This window comes from Cydia fagiglandana, chromosome 25 (assembly GCF_963556715.1).
Source record: "Cydia fagiglandana chromosome 25, ilCydFagi1.1, whole genome shotgun sequence".
NCBI classification, from domain to species: domain Eukaryota; kingdom Metazoa; phylum Arthropoda; class Insecta; order Lepidoptera; family Tortricidae; genus Cydia; species Cydia fagiglandana.
Genome location: NC_085956.1, coordinates 5,953,917 through 5,966,873, shown reverse-complemented (window position 1 = coordinate 5,966,873; position 12,957 = coordinate 5,953,917). Strand labels below are relative to the sequence as shown.

Sequence of the window (12,957 nt, the reverse complement as noted above, 5' to 3'; positions counted from 1 at the left end):
TGATGGCGACTGTACATTCATAGGCTAATGAAGAAATGGATTACTAATGTAAGGTGTATATTGTCCTCAGGTGAGGTGTTCGCGGAGTGTCTGAGCGACTCCTCGATCTTCGTGCAGAGCCCCAACTGCAACCAGCGCTACGGCTGGCATCCCGCCACCGTCTGCAAGATCCCCCCTGGTAAATATACTATTATGTTTATTTATTTATAAGAAACGAAACGGCTATAACGATTTCGATGACTTTTGCTATACATATGAGGGTTTTCGGGGGTGATAAATCGATCTAGCTAGGTCTAATCTCTGAGAAAATGCGCATTTTTCAGTTTTTATATGAAGCTCGGTCTCCCAGATATTTGATATATTCATTCAAAATGTCTGCATACGGTTCATATTCGGGTTACGCAAATATGACCATATTTCCAGTTTCCGATCCCAACTCAAGTGGCTCCCTATCCGTCATCGTCGTAACTCTCACATACTTTCTTTTCTTTATTCTATACTTTTTAATCCTGCAACTCCCCGCTATCTCAAGGAACGTTTTACCTTATGTTAATTCTCTTGGATCCTCTCAAAATTTGCTCCTATCTGTGCCATCTTCCTCTTCCAAATTTTATAATTGCTCATTTACTTTTCGGGCCATTCGACTATGGAACTCCCTCCCTGTCGAGTTAAGACGTTCTCTATCTATTACCTCCTTCAAATCAAACCTTAAGGCACTGGTCCCACCGCGAGCTAGTAAGCTATGAGCTATCGGCTATAAACACGAACAAAAGATAAGCGCTCCCGTGTAAATAAAAGAGACACGGCGATATTTATAGCTCACCGCTGGGCGAGTAGTAACTATAAATATCGCCGTGTCTCTTTTATTACACGGGAGTGCTTATCTTTTTTTTTCATATTTTTAGTTTTCATATTTTTTCTTTGCGCCACCTACCGTATATTCTAATTCTTATGTCTCCGATACCCAAAGGTTGTCTGGAAAAGATCGCTCTTAAGCGATAAGACCGCCTGTTGTTACCTCTATTGTCTTTGTTTATGTTGTTGTCCATTTATTGTAAACTACGTGTATGTGAGGTGTGCAATAAAGAGTATTGTATTGTATTATATTAAGGTGGTTCGCCTAGGTTACTCAAAACTTAACTCTCGCTAGATGGCACCACTTTTGCAAAATTTCAGATTTTATTTTTTTGTGAAATGGTCTTGGTATTTGTATACTTAAAAGTATGTTTCGCGCACTCTTTAAGTAAATATTGAACTATTAAAATAAACATTGAATACTTCATTGTGCAAAAACCACCTTTTTAATTCGACGGAGTGTTGCTGTCACGCTTTTTCCTACTATTACTCACACATGCAAACAGTGTTTCCGTGATCCTTGTAGTAGACAATTTCACACAACGTAAGTATGTTGCAATAGCGTAACGGTATGTTCGTGGAAATACGTGCAAGAGGATTGGGGTTCAAGACTGGTGCGAGTAGGTAATTTCTTTTTGTTTCTCCTTTGTGTTATCTTACCTTTAAACGAGCAATTATTAGATATATAATTATTTATTTATATATTTGGATGGTATCAGAAACGGCTCTAACGATTTCGATGAAATTTGCTATAAGGGGTTTGATCTCTTAGCTAGGTCTATGAGAAAACGCGCATTTTTGAGTTTTTATGTTTTGTAAGCTTTGGTCGGTCTCCCAGATATTCAATCTCCGCTTGGCAACTAATCCCAGAATTGGCATGCGCACTAGTTTTTACGAAATCGACTGCCCTGACCTTCCAACCCAGAGAGTAAACTTATTTGGATTAGTCCGGTTTCCTCACATTGTTTTCTTTCACCGAAAAATAGGTATCGGTGTATAAATAGGTAGGTATCAAATGCTATTTCGTACAAAAGTTCGAAAAATCATTGGTAAGTACAAGCCGGGGTTAGAACCCGCGACCTCCGAATTGCTTTCCGCTAGGCCAGCAGCGCTTCCCCCACATACTCAGTGTTATCAGGTTTTTTAAAAATCAAAAACCGGGCAAGTGCGAGTCGGACTCGCGCACGAAGGGTTCCGTACCATAATGCAAAAAAAACAACAAAAAAAAGCAAAAAGAAAACGGTCACCCATCCAAGTACTGACCCCTCCCGACGTTGCTTAACTTTGGTCAAAAATCACGTTTGTTGTATGGGAGCCCCATTTAGATATTTATTTTATTCTGTTTTTAGTATTTGTTGTTATAGCGGCAACAGAAATACATCATCTGTGAAAATTTCAACTGTCTAAGCACGGTTCGTGAGATACAGCCTGGTGACAGACGGACGGACGGACGGACGGACGGACAGCGAAGTCTTAGTAATAGGGTCCCGTTTTACACTTTGGGTACGGAACCCTAAAAACGATTACTTATGAAAACAGAAGAATATAAATGATCGTATTAGATTTATAATTGTTACATATTTGCCGTAAGTTATTTTTAAAATGTGTTTTTCAATTAAAAGACACGTCAAGATTGTTTACCTTATTTCTAATGCTAAAAAAAACAAACTATAGTAATAATTGTGTTTTTCATTCATAGACAAAATCCATTATTTTTAACCACAGGAAATTTTATACACTTCTTTTTAGGGTTCCGTACCCAAAGGGTAAAACGGGACCCTATTACTAAGACTTCGCTGTCCGTCCGTCCGTCCGTCCGTCTGTCACCAGGCTGTATCTCACGAACCGTAATAGCTAGACAATTGAAATTTTCACAGATGATGTATTTCTGTTGCCGCTATAACAATTAACAAATACTAAAAACAGAATAAAATAAAGATTTGAATGGGGCTCCCATACAACAAACGTGATTTTTGACCAAAGTTAAGCAACGTCGGGAGTGGTCAGTACTTGGATGGGTGACCGTTTTTTTTTGCTTTTTTTTGTTTTTTTTTTGCATTATGGCACGGAACCCTTCGTGCGCGAGTCCGACTCGCACTTGCCCGGTTTTTATTGCAGTGAGGAAGTCCTGATTGTAAAAATCAGAGAGATTAGGAAGAGTATAATTTCTAATTATCTTTGTAAAAATAAAAGAATACGTGTAGCCCATACTTAATAATCTATTTATGATAATAAGAAAAATTAAATAAAAATAAAAAAACAATACCAAATTTAGGTGTAACAAAAATACAAAAAGTTATGTTCCAGCATACAATGACTGGGGATCGAACCGGGAATCTTCCGTTTGCAAGCAAAAAAGCGACTGTTTGCATAACACGCCATGATAGTTCTTAGCTAAGCTGACGAACTTCTCGCTTAGGTCAATTAACTACCTGTCAAATATCAGTGTCAACAAAATTGCACTAAACATGACGGCACTCCAAATTCGAGCCGTGGTCAGCCCGGCAACGTCGGAAATGGTATGGCAACGTCGCAAATGTATCTGTACACGACATTTGTGACACATACATACGTAAAATTGATGAAAAGTTAACTATGATTTTTGCATAATTTCTGTATGAAACATTGTTTTCCTGTTAATTTCGCGCAAACGAATATTCGAAAGAAGATAAATGCGGAAATATTTGTGTACTAATAGTGTGTAGTTACTTAATGAGCTTTGATTGAATTTTGTATGAAAAGCGAACCACCTTAACCCTTTACCAGGCTGACATTTCAAAAATGACAATAGAATGTCAGTCTTACTCATCGAAAATAGAACACAGTATGCTTGAAGTGCCGTATGTGGAAAATATACAGGAAGGCTAAAAAAATACTGCATTTCCGTTGCCGGGGAAGTTTTGGGATTATACTAAGCAACTTTTACTATGGGACCAACCTCGAAATTGCGAAAAAAAAAATTTGGCGATTTCTTGTATTTTGACTGGTCCATTTGGTCTATACTTTTCTCAATAAATTATTTGTATTTGTATTTTCTACGGGAGGCAAAATTTTTGTAGAGTCTAAATAACCCAAAAGTTGATGACTTTTCGAAAATAAGTGGTATGAAAAAAAAAGTAAATGGTACCATTTTTTCTGAAAACCCCCATTAAAATGATTTCCAGCTTGCTGGGAAATAATTCTTCGAAAAAATCAAATTTGATTGGCCTATTTACAAAATCACATATTCTGGGGAAGTGGGGATCATTGTTATAGAAATAAAGTGAAATGTGAGGTTTCGTTGGTCAAGCAAATGCTGTCAGTAGATAAAGGCGGCAAATTTAAAAAAAAATGTAGGCTAGAAGGATTATCGTCCCATAGAAAATTTGAATTTCGCGCCTTTTTCTACTGACAAGATTTGCTTGACCAACTATAGTTAAAATGTTTGTTTCAGGCTGCAACCTGAAGATCTTCAACAACCAAGAGTTCGCCGCGCTGCTGTCCGCGTCGGTGCCGCAGGGCTTCGAGGCCGTGTTCCAGCTGACGCGCATGTGCACCATTCGGATGAGCTTCGTCAAGGGCTGGGGCGCCGAGTACAGGTATATCACCATATACTAACCCGGGGTTAATCGGTTAAACCTGTTGTAGGTGACAGGTTAAATAAAAGACGTAAATACGCAAAATACAAGGCGAAAACTGTGGTACGAGCGAGGAGTCAACGCGGCGGGTGTGAATTTTGGAAATGTACTTCTACCTTACGTTACATATAGGTGCAGCGCATGACTTGGGCTCGCTACCGTCCATTGTTTTTATGTAGCTTTAATTAGAATGGTTTACACTAGATGGCATTACAAGTACCAAAGTTAACCAAAACCAATAAAAAATAATAAACCTAAAATACAGTTCACATAAAATATATGCGTCGCCTACACCTGTAGCTACCATAGTTGATGATGATATCCTGTTATCCCTCATCAAGGGTATAGGGCTCTCAGAAGGGATTTCCATTTTTCGCGGTCCAGCGCGACCTCCACCAGCTCCGCTCAGCCGAGGCCAACTGGTGTAGCCTCTTTTTCCACTGTGCGCCTCCAGGTGGTACGTAGCTACCATAGTTACCGGTACAATTTGACACTGGGTTAACAGTTTAACCGGTTAACTCTGGCACAGTCTATACAGTCATTCGACGAAGGGTGACTCGCGCGCACCCGAGCTGCATACATCATTGTGACCCCGGGTTAGTGGGATGATACAAGTGGGTCTAAGACAACTAATTTCAGTGTCTCAAATAGATTCCTGAAAAATATTCTGACAAATTGAGAGCAGCCCTTTTTTGCAGACAGTAAAAAAATCGAATCAGTAATGTGAGTGTTATGGATGTGTATTAATTTTACCTGTTTGTCAGACGGCAGACGGTGACATCGACGCCATGTTGGATCGAGCTGCATCTGAACGGGCCGCTGCAGTGGCTAGACCGCGTGCTCACACAGATGGGCTCCCCGCGCCTCCCCTGCTCGTCCATGTCCTAGGTAACACACTAGCCTAGGTCACACAGGCATGCTGGGTCACCTGGACGGCTGCAGTCGCTGGACCGCGTGCTCACACAGATGGGCTCCCCGCGCCTCCCCTGCTCGTCCATGTCCTAGGTAACACACTAGCCTAGGTCACACAGGCATGCTGGGTCACCTGGACGGCTGCAGTCGCTGGACCGCGTGCTCACACAGATGGGGCTCCCCGCGCCTCCCCTGCTCGTCCATGTCTTAGGTAACACACTAGCCTAGGTCACACAGGGCATGCTGGATCACCTGGACGGCTGCAGTGGCTGGACCGCGTGCTCACACAGATGGGGCTCCCCGCGCCTCCCCTGCTCGTCCATGTCTTAGGTAACACACTAGCCTAGGTCACACAGGGCATGCTAGATCACCTAGACGGGCCACTGGACAACATGTAGAATATGCCGAATACCGAATAATTACCGAATTTTCGGCCCGTCTCTAATTAGAAACAAAAAAAAACTCACTTTACATTCTCTTACCATTATTGATTTTATATTGAAAATTGGATCCGTTTTAACCTCTAGCCGGCCCATACGTCAAACCTTGCCAAGCAAAATGAAATCTTGATCTTGTCAACACAAAGTTCAAATTAGAAAGGAACAGGAGACCTTTTTATGGGTCTTTGGGCGGCTAGAGGTTAACTTTTGCCTTGTATTGTTACGTGAAATTTTAGTTTCGTGCTCTATTCAATGACCTGATAATTTTTGTTGCAGAGTCTCACACTACATAGGAAGCACCGAAATAAATAAACGTAAGCGTAGCTCAAACCTAATTCAAATACCTCTGTCATGAGTCTTAGTAACTAAAGTAAGGACATTGCTACACTTTTATAATACAGATGTAGTGCATAATCGTTTTCCATCGTATTTTCACGGAAACGTACGAACGTGTCTTGCTATTTCAGTCAGTCTCGGTGCAAAAAGTACTGAGGTTGACTGAAGTACGAACGTTTCCTAGAAAATAAGATGGACGAGCAATTATGCACTACCCCCTTTATTCATAAACGTTTACTAAAGTTGACAAGCCGATAATAATCATTTGTCCCTTTCCATCATACCAATACGTCGGAAAGGGATAAACGATTATTATAGGCTTGTCAACTTTAGTAAACGTTTATGAATAAGGGGGTTAATCTGTAACTCTGTGTTATGTTAGGACACAGACTATGACTACAATTATATCCTAAAAGCAAGTGTTCTATAGAAATTACAATAATAACACCATGTCCGAACGGGATGGTCTTATGGAACTTTCAATTGGAAGAGAAGAGAAAGTGCTATTACTATTTGTCCTTGCCATAAAAAGTCCTAACTGCCATGCCAAAACGGTGATCGTTTTGTTGCCCACCAAAACTTGGTGCGCAAGAATGAATCCGACTAAATTTAATTACGTAGGGGGTTTTTGTCATGTTAGCCTTGTTAAAACGTATTTTTAATTTCCCCGCATTGCGTATACCCCTCACAGGCACGCTTAGTGCTAACTCTATATTACAATTGCTTTTAGGTTAAATCCTATATTTTAATTAAACTAGATGGTTTGCCTGCGAAGAACCCGGCTTGCGAGTCCATTTCTAAGGCCCCGTGCTCAAAACGGAGCCTTGATATATTGTATAAACCACACCACTATATCGTGTATGTACACAATAATGTATAGTTTTAAGGGGCCCACTGATTAACAGTCCGCCGGACGGTATCGGCCTGAGAACAAAATTTTGACAGTTCCAAACAACTGACAGGCCGATACCGTCCGGCGGACTGTTAATCAGTGGGCCCCTATATCGGTTCCCTACCTTTAGATGGTATATTTTTACACCGCATATTACTAGTACACTAGCGAGCAAAATAAGGTTTTTCTCACTTATTTGATTCACTCGTTCGTTTTGCAACCGGCTCCTGGTCTATATTATGTGATATTGTTAAGTTTAATGTTGAAGTTAAATTGAACGTGATACACTTTTTATACATAGTTTTAGATGTTATTATGCTCGCTAGTCTATTAACAGTGTATACTTTCTAGTCTAACGAACAATGATACAAAGTTATTTTGTACATTTATTATAATTATAGACATGAAATTGTGAATTTTTTAATAGCTTACACGCTCCCCTTTTTTTACTGGTTTTTGACGTAGAATTATAGACATATATCTGTTATGTTAAGATTTTTAAGTATTGACACATTTTTTTAACAGTTTTGACCGGTTAAAATTATCGATCGATTATTAAAAATCGCCAACGAGCTCAAAGCTTTCTTCAAAATAAAAAAATATGATTAAGAGAACATCAGATGTTTGAAATTCTTCCGTAATCTTGAATCCTTTTCCAGGCCGCACCAATCTACATGATTTCCCAAAAAAAATTTTCACCTCAGCAGCTCGAACAAGGGTACTTTGCTTCTTAAAAACAGTGAGCAAAATGCGATTTTGCTCACTGAGTCATTTTGTCTCACTCAGTGAGCAAAATCGCATTTTGCTCACTGAGTGAGACAAAATGTCATTCAAGTGACCTTTATAGTCAAATGTCATTTCAACATGCGGGGTCTAATACAAGTTCGATATACTTGGGTTCTATTATCTCTGTCCCTCTAGGTATGTTCTCACTACTTAGGGTGAAAAATTTTGTGTACTACACGAGATCAAAGTTATTTACATCTCGTGCGCTTTTGAATCCCTTACTACGCTCAAGATTCTAAATTAGATTATTATAGAATCTTTCGCTTGCACGGGACTCAAAATAAGCCCTCGAAGAAATATTAAACTTTGATCTCTTGATGTACAAATAACTAAAACATATTCCAACTGAACAATTTGATGATTTATTTGAAGACAAGTCACTTTTCTCGTAAGTGCAAACTAAGTTGAACCAGGGGTGCGAAACTCCTGACTTCGTGCAAACTCGGCTCCGTTCGGCTCAGCATTGCTCCGAGCAATTATTAGGGTTGACATAACTTGACGTCCCTTTGCGAGCACGACCACAGATAAGATAATGGCTTGAATTTTGACAACCCTAAATAGCCGAAAGGGATAGTGCCATATATTAGAAAGGGACAGCATGATTCAACCCTGAACCGCTGTCAAACTTCGGTTTTGTAGGAAGTTTCCTTTCTGTACGGCAGTACGGGGCAGCAGCGTCCCTCAAATTCGGTGTACTCGACTGTGATCGCCAGCCCGCCTGCCAAGCGTGGCGATTATGGCATTCACCCCCCATAAGGGGGAGGCCTATGTTCAGCAGTGGAGGTCTTATGGCTGAGATGATGATGATGACGATGACGGCAGTACTATTATTTGTTCTGTGGTTGAACCTTAAATCAGAATGCTAAAGTTGATATTCTATTGGCGCGTATGTGGTCGATAAATCGTACTATGCCTGGTAAAGGATTAAAGGTTACATGTTTTGTATAACATACAGAGTAGAAATATGAAATTCGAGAGGAAATATACGTATATGTAAGTAAGAGTAAAGTTATGAGAAAATTATTTTATTATCTGGTGTTTTTTTTGCCGAATCATGTTTTGACTCGATGTTTTTTTTAAATCTGGTTGACAAGGGATTGACAAGTTTGTATGTTCGTAATGTTAGTTTTCTAAAATATACAATTATGCTGCCAGAAATCCGACTGACTCTTTGTCTAACTCCATTGTAATAGGAATAAATGCATATTTAATAAAAATATAATTTACAGTACATATGGTCCTATTTTCCCGCACTAGTGCGTAAAATAGCACTTTGACATACAAAACTTTAAAGGGCTATATGTACTGTAGAACGTTGAACGTTTCCTCTTTTCCGCACTTGTATCGTAAATAAATATTCTGTTGCAAATAAAACGATATATATCGTCACTAATTAGAAAAATATCGTTTCTCGCACTGCTATTCAAAGTTAAAACGCAGTAACTCTGTATGAATCCCATACATAGTTACTATATTTTTCTTTTGATTGACAGAACAAGATACGAGGTTTTTCAAAGTAGTCATGTATTATTTAAAAAAATACAAGTCGAACTGATAACTAAATCTAGATAAGGGACTCCCCCTTGGTTGCACCAGGTTTTTAGTATTTATTTCTATAAAATCTGACTTCCAATATTAGTTTTGTCAGCCGTGACAGTTATCTAACGACATTGACAATTAGTGAGTCGGATGCTGGCCTATATTATAAGGAGAGTAATCGAAAGGTGAACCCGACCCAATAAGTTGTTAAGTTATTGTTAAAACGCCATTATAATCATGCATTTATGATTTCACCATGATCTTATTTATATTTGTGTCCGTCTATAGTGAATGTGACGTTTTCAACTAAATGCAGGCGTGGCTCTCTCCGCGATATCGTCGCGTCGCTACAAGTACATGCGGCCCACACTAATTTTGGTGTCTAGCAGTAATGGTTGCCGCGCACCGCTACGGAACGGACGCCTGCTCGCGCTTGCGCCACCCTGTGATCATATTTGTCGTAATAGACGCGTTTTGTTAGAGTGAACCTTCTGTACCCAGTACTATTATTTATTCAAAAAAGGTACCAATTGTCGATTGTCGATAAGGTTCATTTCCAATTGAAGCTTTATGGTAATCGCGTCTTATTGAAAACAAGTGCCCTTTTGGTTGTAAACGGCACAAATGCTCTTTGCGAAAAATGCTTGTACAGTCGCCATCAGATATATCGGAGCGGCCAAGGTGCTCACAAATATCTGAGCACGCCTCTATTGTCAAGGCGTTAGAGTGCGTGCTCAGATATTGTGAACACCTTGGCCGCTCCGATATATCTGATGGCGACTGTACCAATTTTTAATTTTGCGTTTTTTTCTACTGATGAAGATGGTTTGCCAGAGTATACGAGTACGAGTATAAACAAAACATAACTGGCGCAGGGCTCGGAACCGGTATTGAAATACCTGTTAATATCGTTCCAAAACCGTTATATATTATTTCGTTCATCAAAAAACCGGTTAATTGATGGAACGCGAACTAACAAATTACGTTCTCTCTCCTAATCGGTAAGAAGAGGGAACGGAACTATATGGTTCGCAGGGAATGATATAATACCGGTTACTCTTGGCTTTCGGAGACTCTCGGTTAAACTCGTTGTCATACGTGAAAGAGATAGCAATACTATCTCACTTCGATATTTTCAATTTAACTGGTTAATTTCGTTCCTCAAGAACGAAATGAGAACGTATATGGCATAAACCGTTATCTCCAAAGAACAGTTCTTTAACCGGTAACCGCAAACGGTAACGAAATCCTTTTCGTTCCCGGGCGAATGAACGAAACCGGTTTGACTAATGAGAACGGTTTCCGAGCCCTGCACTGGCGTACAAAAAGAAAGGGTTCACATAATAATTTTATCATTTTTATCAATATTAAGAGTAATAGGTATATTATAATATATTTGAAAAAGAGCTTCAATAACGTAGTTATGTTAGACTTTATGGACGGACACATAATATTATGCTTGCATAAGTTACATATACATATATGAATTAAGTTTGTTAAGGAAAAATGTTTTTTTCATCGCTTAATAGACTTTATAATACCTACTTTATATTGGAAAGTAGTTTTTTTTACGTTTGCGCATATTTTAACCGATGACATAAGTTTTTACCAAGTCAATCTATAACCGTGTTATATTTGAATTATTTTTGAAAAGGTATTTGATATTGTAAATATTTTTGTTTTTCCTAATATAGACGTACGGAAACATAATTAGTTTCGTTGGAGGAAGCAATGTGGCAGAATGAGTGATCTAAATAAATAATTTGGTATTGACATGTTGTTATAATTTTAATCTTAACCTCTTTATTAAAATTATTCAATGAAATAGAATACAAAAAGGTACTCTTTATTCATTGATCCTCCTAGTGAGTATTATATTCTTTGCATACATCTCACTCTATTGTATATAAAAGACCATTAGAAAGAAGAAAAATAACATGTTTTTTCTTTTTATACTTAACCTTTTCGACGCTGTTGCAAACACAAAAGCTGTCACGCGGACGCCACGTCACGGAAGTGTCAAAATAGAAATTGAACTTTATGCATATGCACGTAGGTCTATGTTGCTCTGTGGTCTGTGACCGATTAATCAGTCTTTGGCGTTGAACCTGCGGTGCGGATATATTGGTGTCCAAAAGGTTAAATTTCAGAACTGGTTTCTATACAAAAACCTAAATTATTTATTTTCACTGCCAAATGAGATGTAATGGGGCGATCAGATTTTTGGTTACCTAACAATTTTATTTTATCTACACACAGAATATCATAAACCCTCTATGATGCGTTCAAAAACCGCAAATTACGGTTAGCATAAAGATAAACTGTTTTTAACCGACTTCAAAATTCCAAAAGAAGGTTCCCTCCCTATTTGTTGTTGACTATGATAACATATGTAGAATTATAACAATTTGGAGTTGATTAGAAAGAAGTTATTTTATCACAATAAATTGGACCCAAAAAATGGGTCATTCATAAATTTCATAATCTCTCTTCTTAATCGCTCCCCCATTGCTGAGGATCGTGACTCCACTTGCGATTTATAAATTGCCTCCAACTGTTGCGGTCTGATGCTTGATGGAAGGCGGTGGTAACAGGTAGCTCCAGCTGTTCGGAGATCTGGTCCGACCATCTCTTTATAATTGTCTAATTTTAATATTGGTTTTTAAGTTGCGCCGACTAAATGTATTTACAAACAAAAACAGTGCACCATTTTCGACAGCCAAATGCTTGCTCATTAACATGTACAGCAGGCTTGAAAATTATCCCAATAAAAATAAAATCAGGCAAAAATTCAAGAGGACATACTTTAGGTGGACCAATAATTAGAGTTCCGAGTGTCCTGACCACCTAATTACATCGTCGGCATCGCGACACCGGTCACTCAACCCGACTTACAGGAAACGTCCCAAAAAATTAAGGATCCAGTTTTTTGACTAATTGGCATCAATTTCGAAAAGCGATCGAATATTTGCACGCAACCTAACTTCAACTTGCCTACCCAAAAGAGCATTGTAAGATACTTATCTGTAAAGCACAAAGGAAGTAGATACTATGAAGGTAGGAAGTAGATAGGACAATGGTCTGACATCTGAGTAGGTAATAATAGCAGGCGTGGCTCACTCCGCGATTTCGTCGCTTTGCTACAGGTAGCTAAAAGTACATCCGTTCCGCCCCAATTTTGGGGAAAGCCATAAGCCGCGCGTGGCGCTGTCGCCACCTAGCGGCCATATCTGTGCTGATCGTAACAGACGCGTTTTGTTAGAGAGTGAGTCTTATACCTAGTACTATTATTTATTCTGTGATAATAGGTCTAATACGCGGTAAGTAACACTCGCGACTTCAAATCCAGTCCGCGTCCGTATTACCGATAAGTTTCCGAAACTCGATACACGAAATATTAAGTTATTTTATCTTATCATTGTCAAATGACTAAAAAAGGCAGTTTACCTTTAAACCTATTCTTGTCTTGTATTTTAAACTCTAAAAAACTGCAATTTACAACTGATTTCTTTGTTTAGTAGTTAGAATTAGAATAAGGAATTTTATAAACATCAATTTTATTGTTCTTGCCGTTAAACTA

The 12,957-nt window shown here is 38.9% G+C and overlaps 1 protein-coding gene across 1 annotated transcript in view; it reads left to right on the top strand.

The window, feature by feature from the left end:
* The window catches only part of LOC134676887 (mothers against decapentaplegic homolog 3), a 43,966-nt gene extending 32,816 nt beyond the window's left edge, over window positions 1-11,150 (top strand). The window contains exons 9-13 of the mRNA XM_063535269.1: window positions 71-178; window positions 4,289-4,433; window positions 5,237-5,360; window positions 6,101-7,039; window positions 7,153-11,150. Of these exons, the coding sequence (XP_063391339.1) occupies window positions 71-178; window positions 4,289-4,433; window positions 5,237-5,360 (377 nt within the window). The 3' untranslated portion in view covers window positions 6,101-7,039; window positions 7,153-11,150. The remainder of the gene's footprint in view (window positions 1-70; window positions 179-4,288; window positions 4,434-5,236; window positions 5,361-6,100; window positions 7,040-7,152) is intronic.
* The last annotated feature ends 1,807 nt before the right edge of the window (window positions 11,151-12,957 follow it).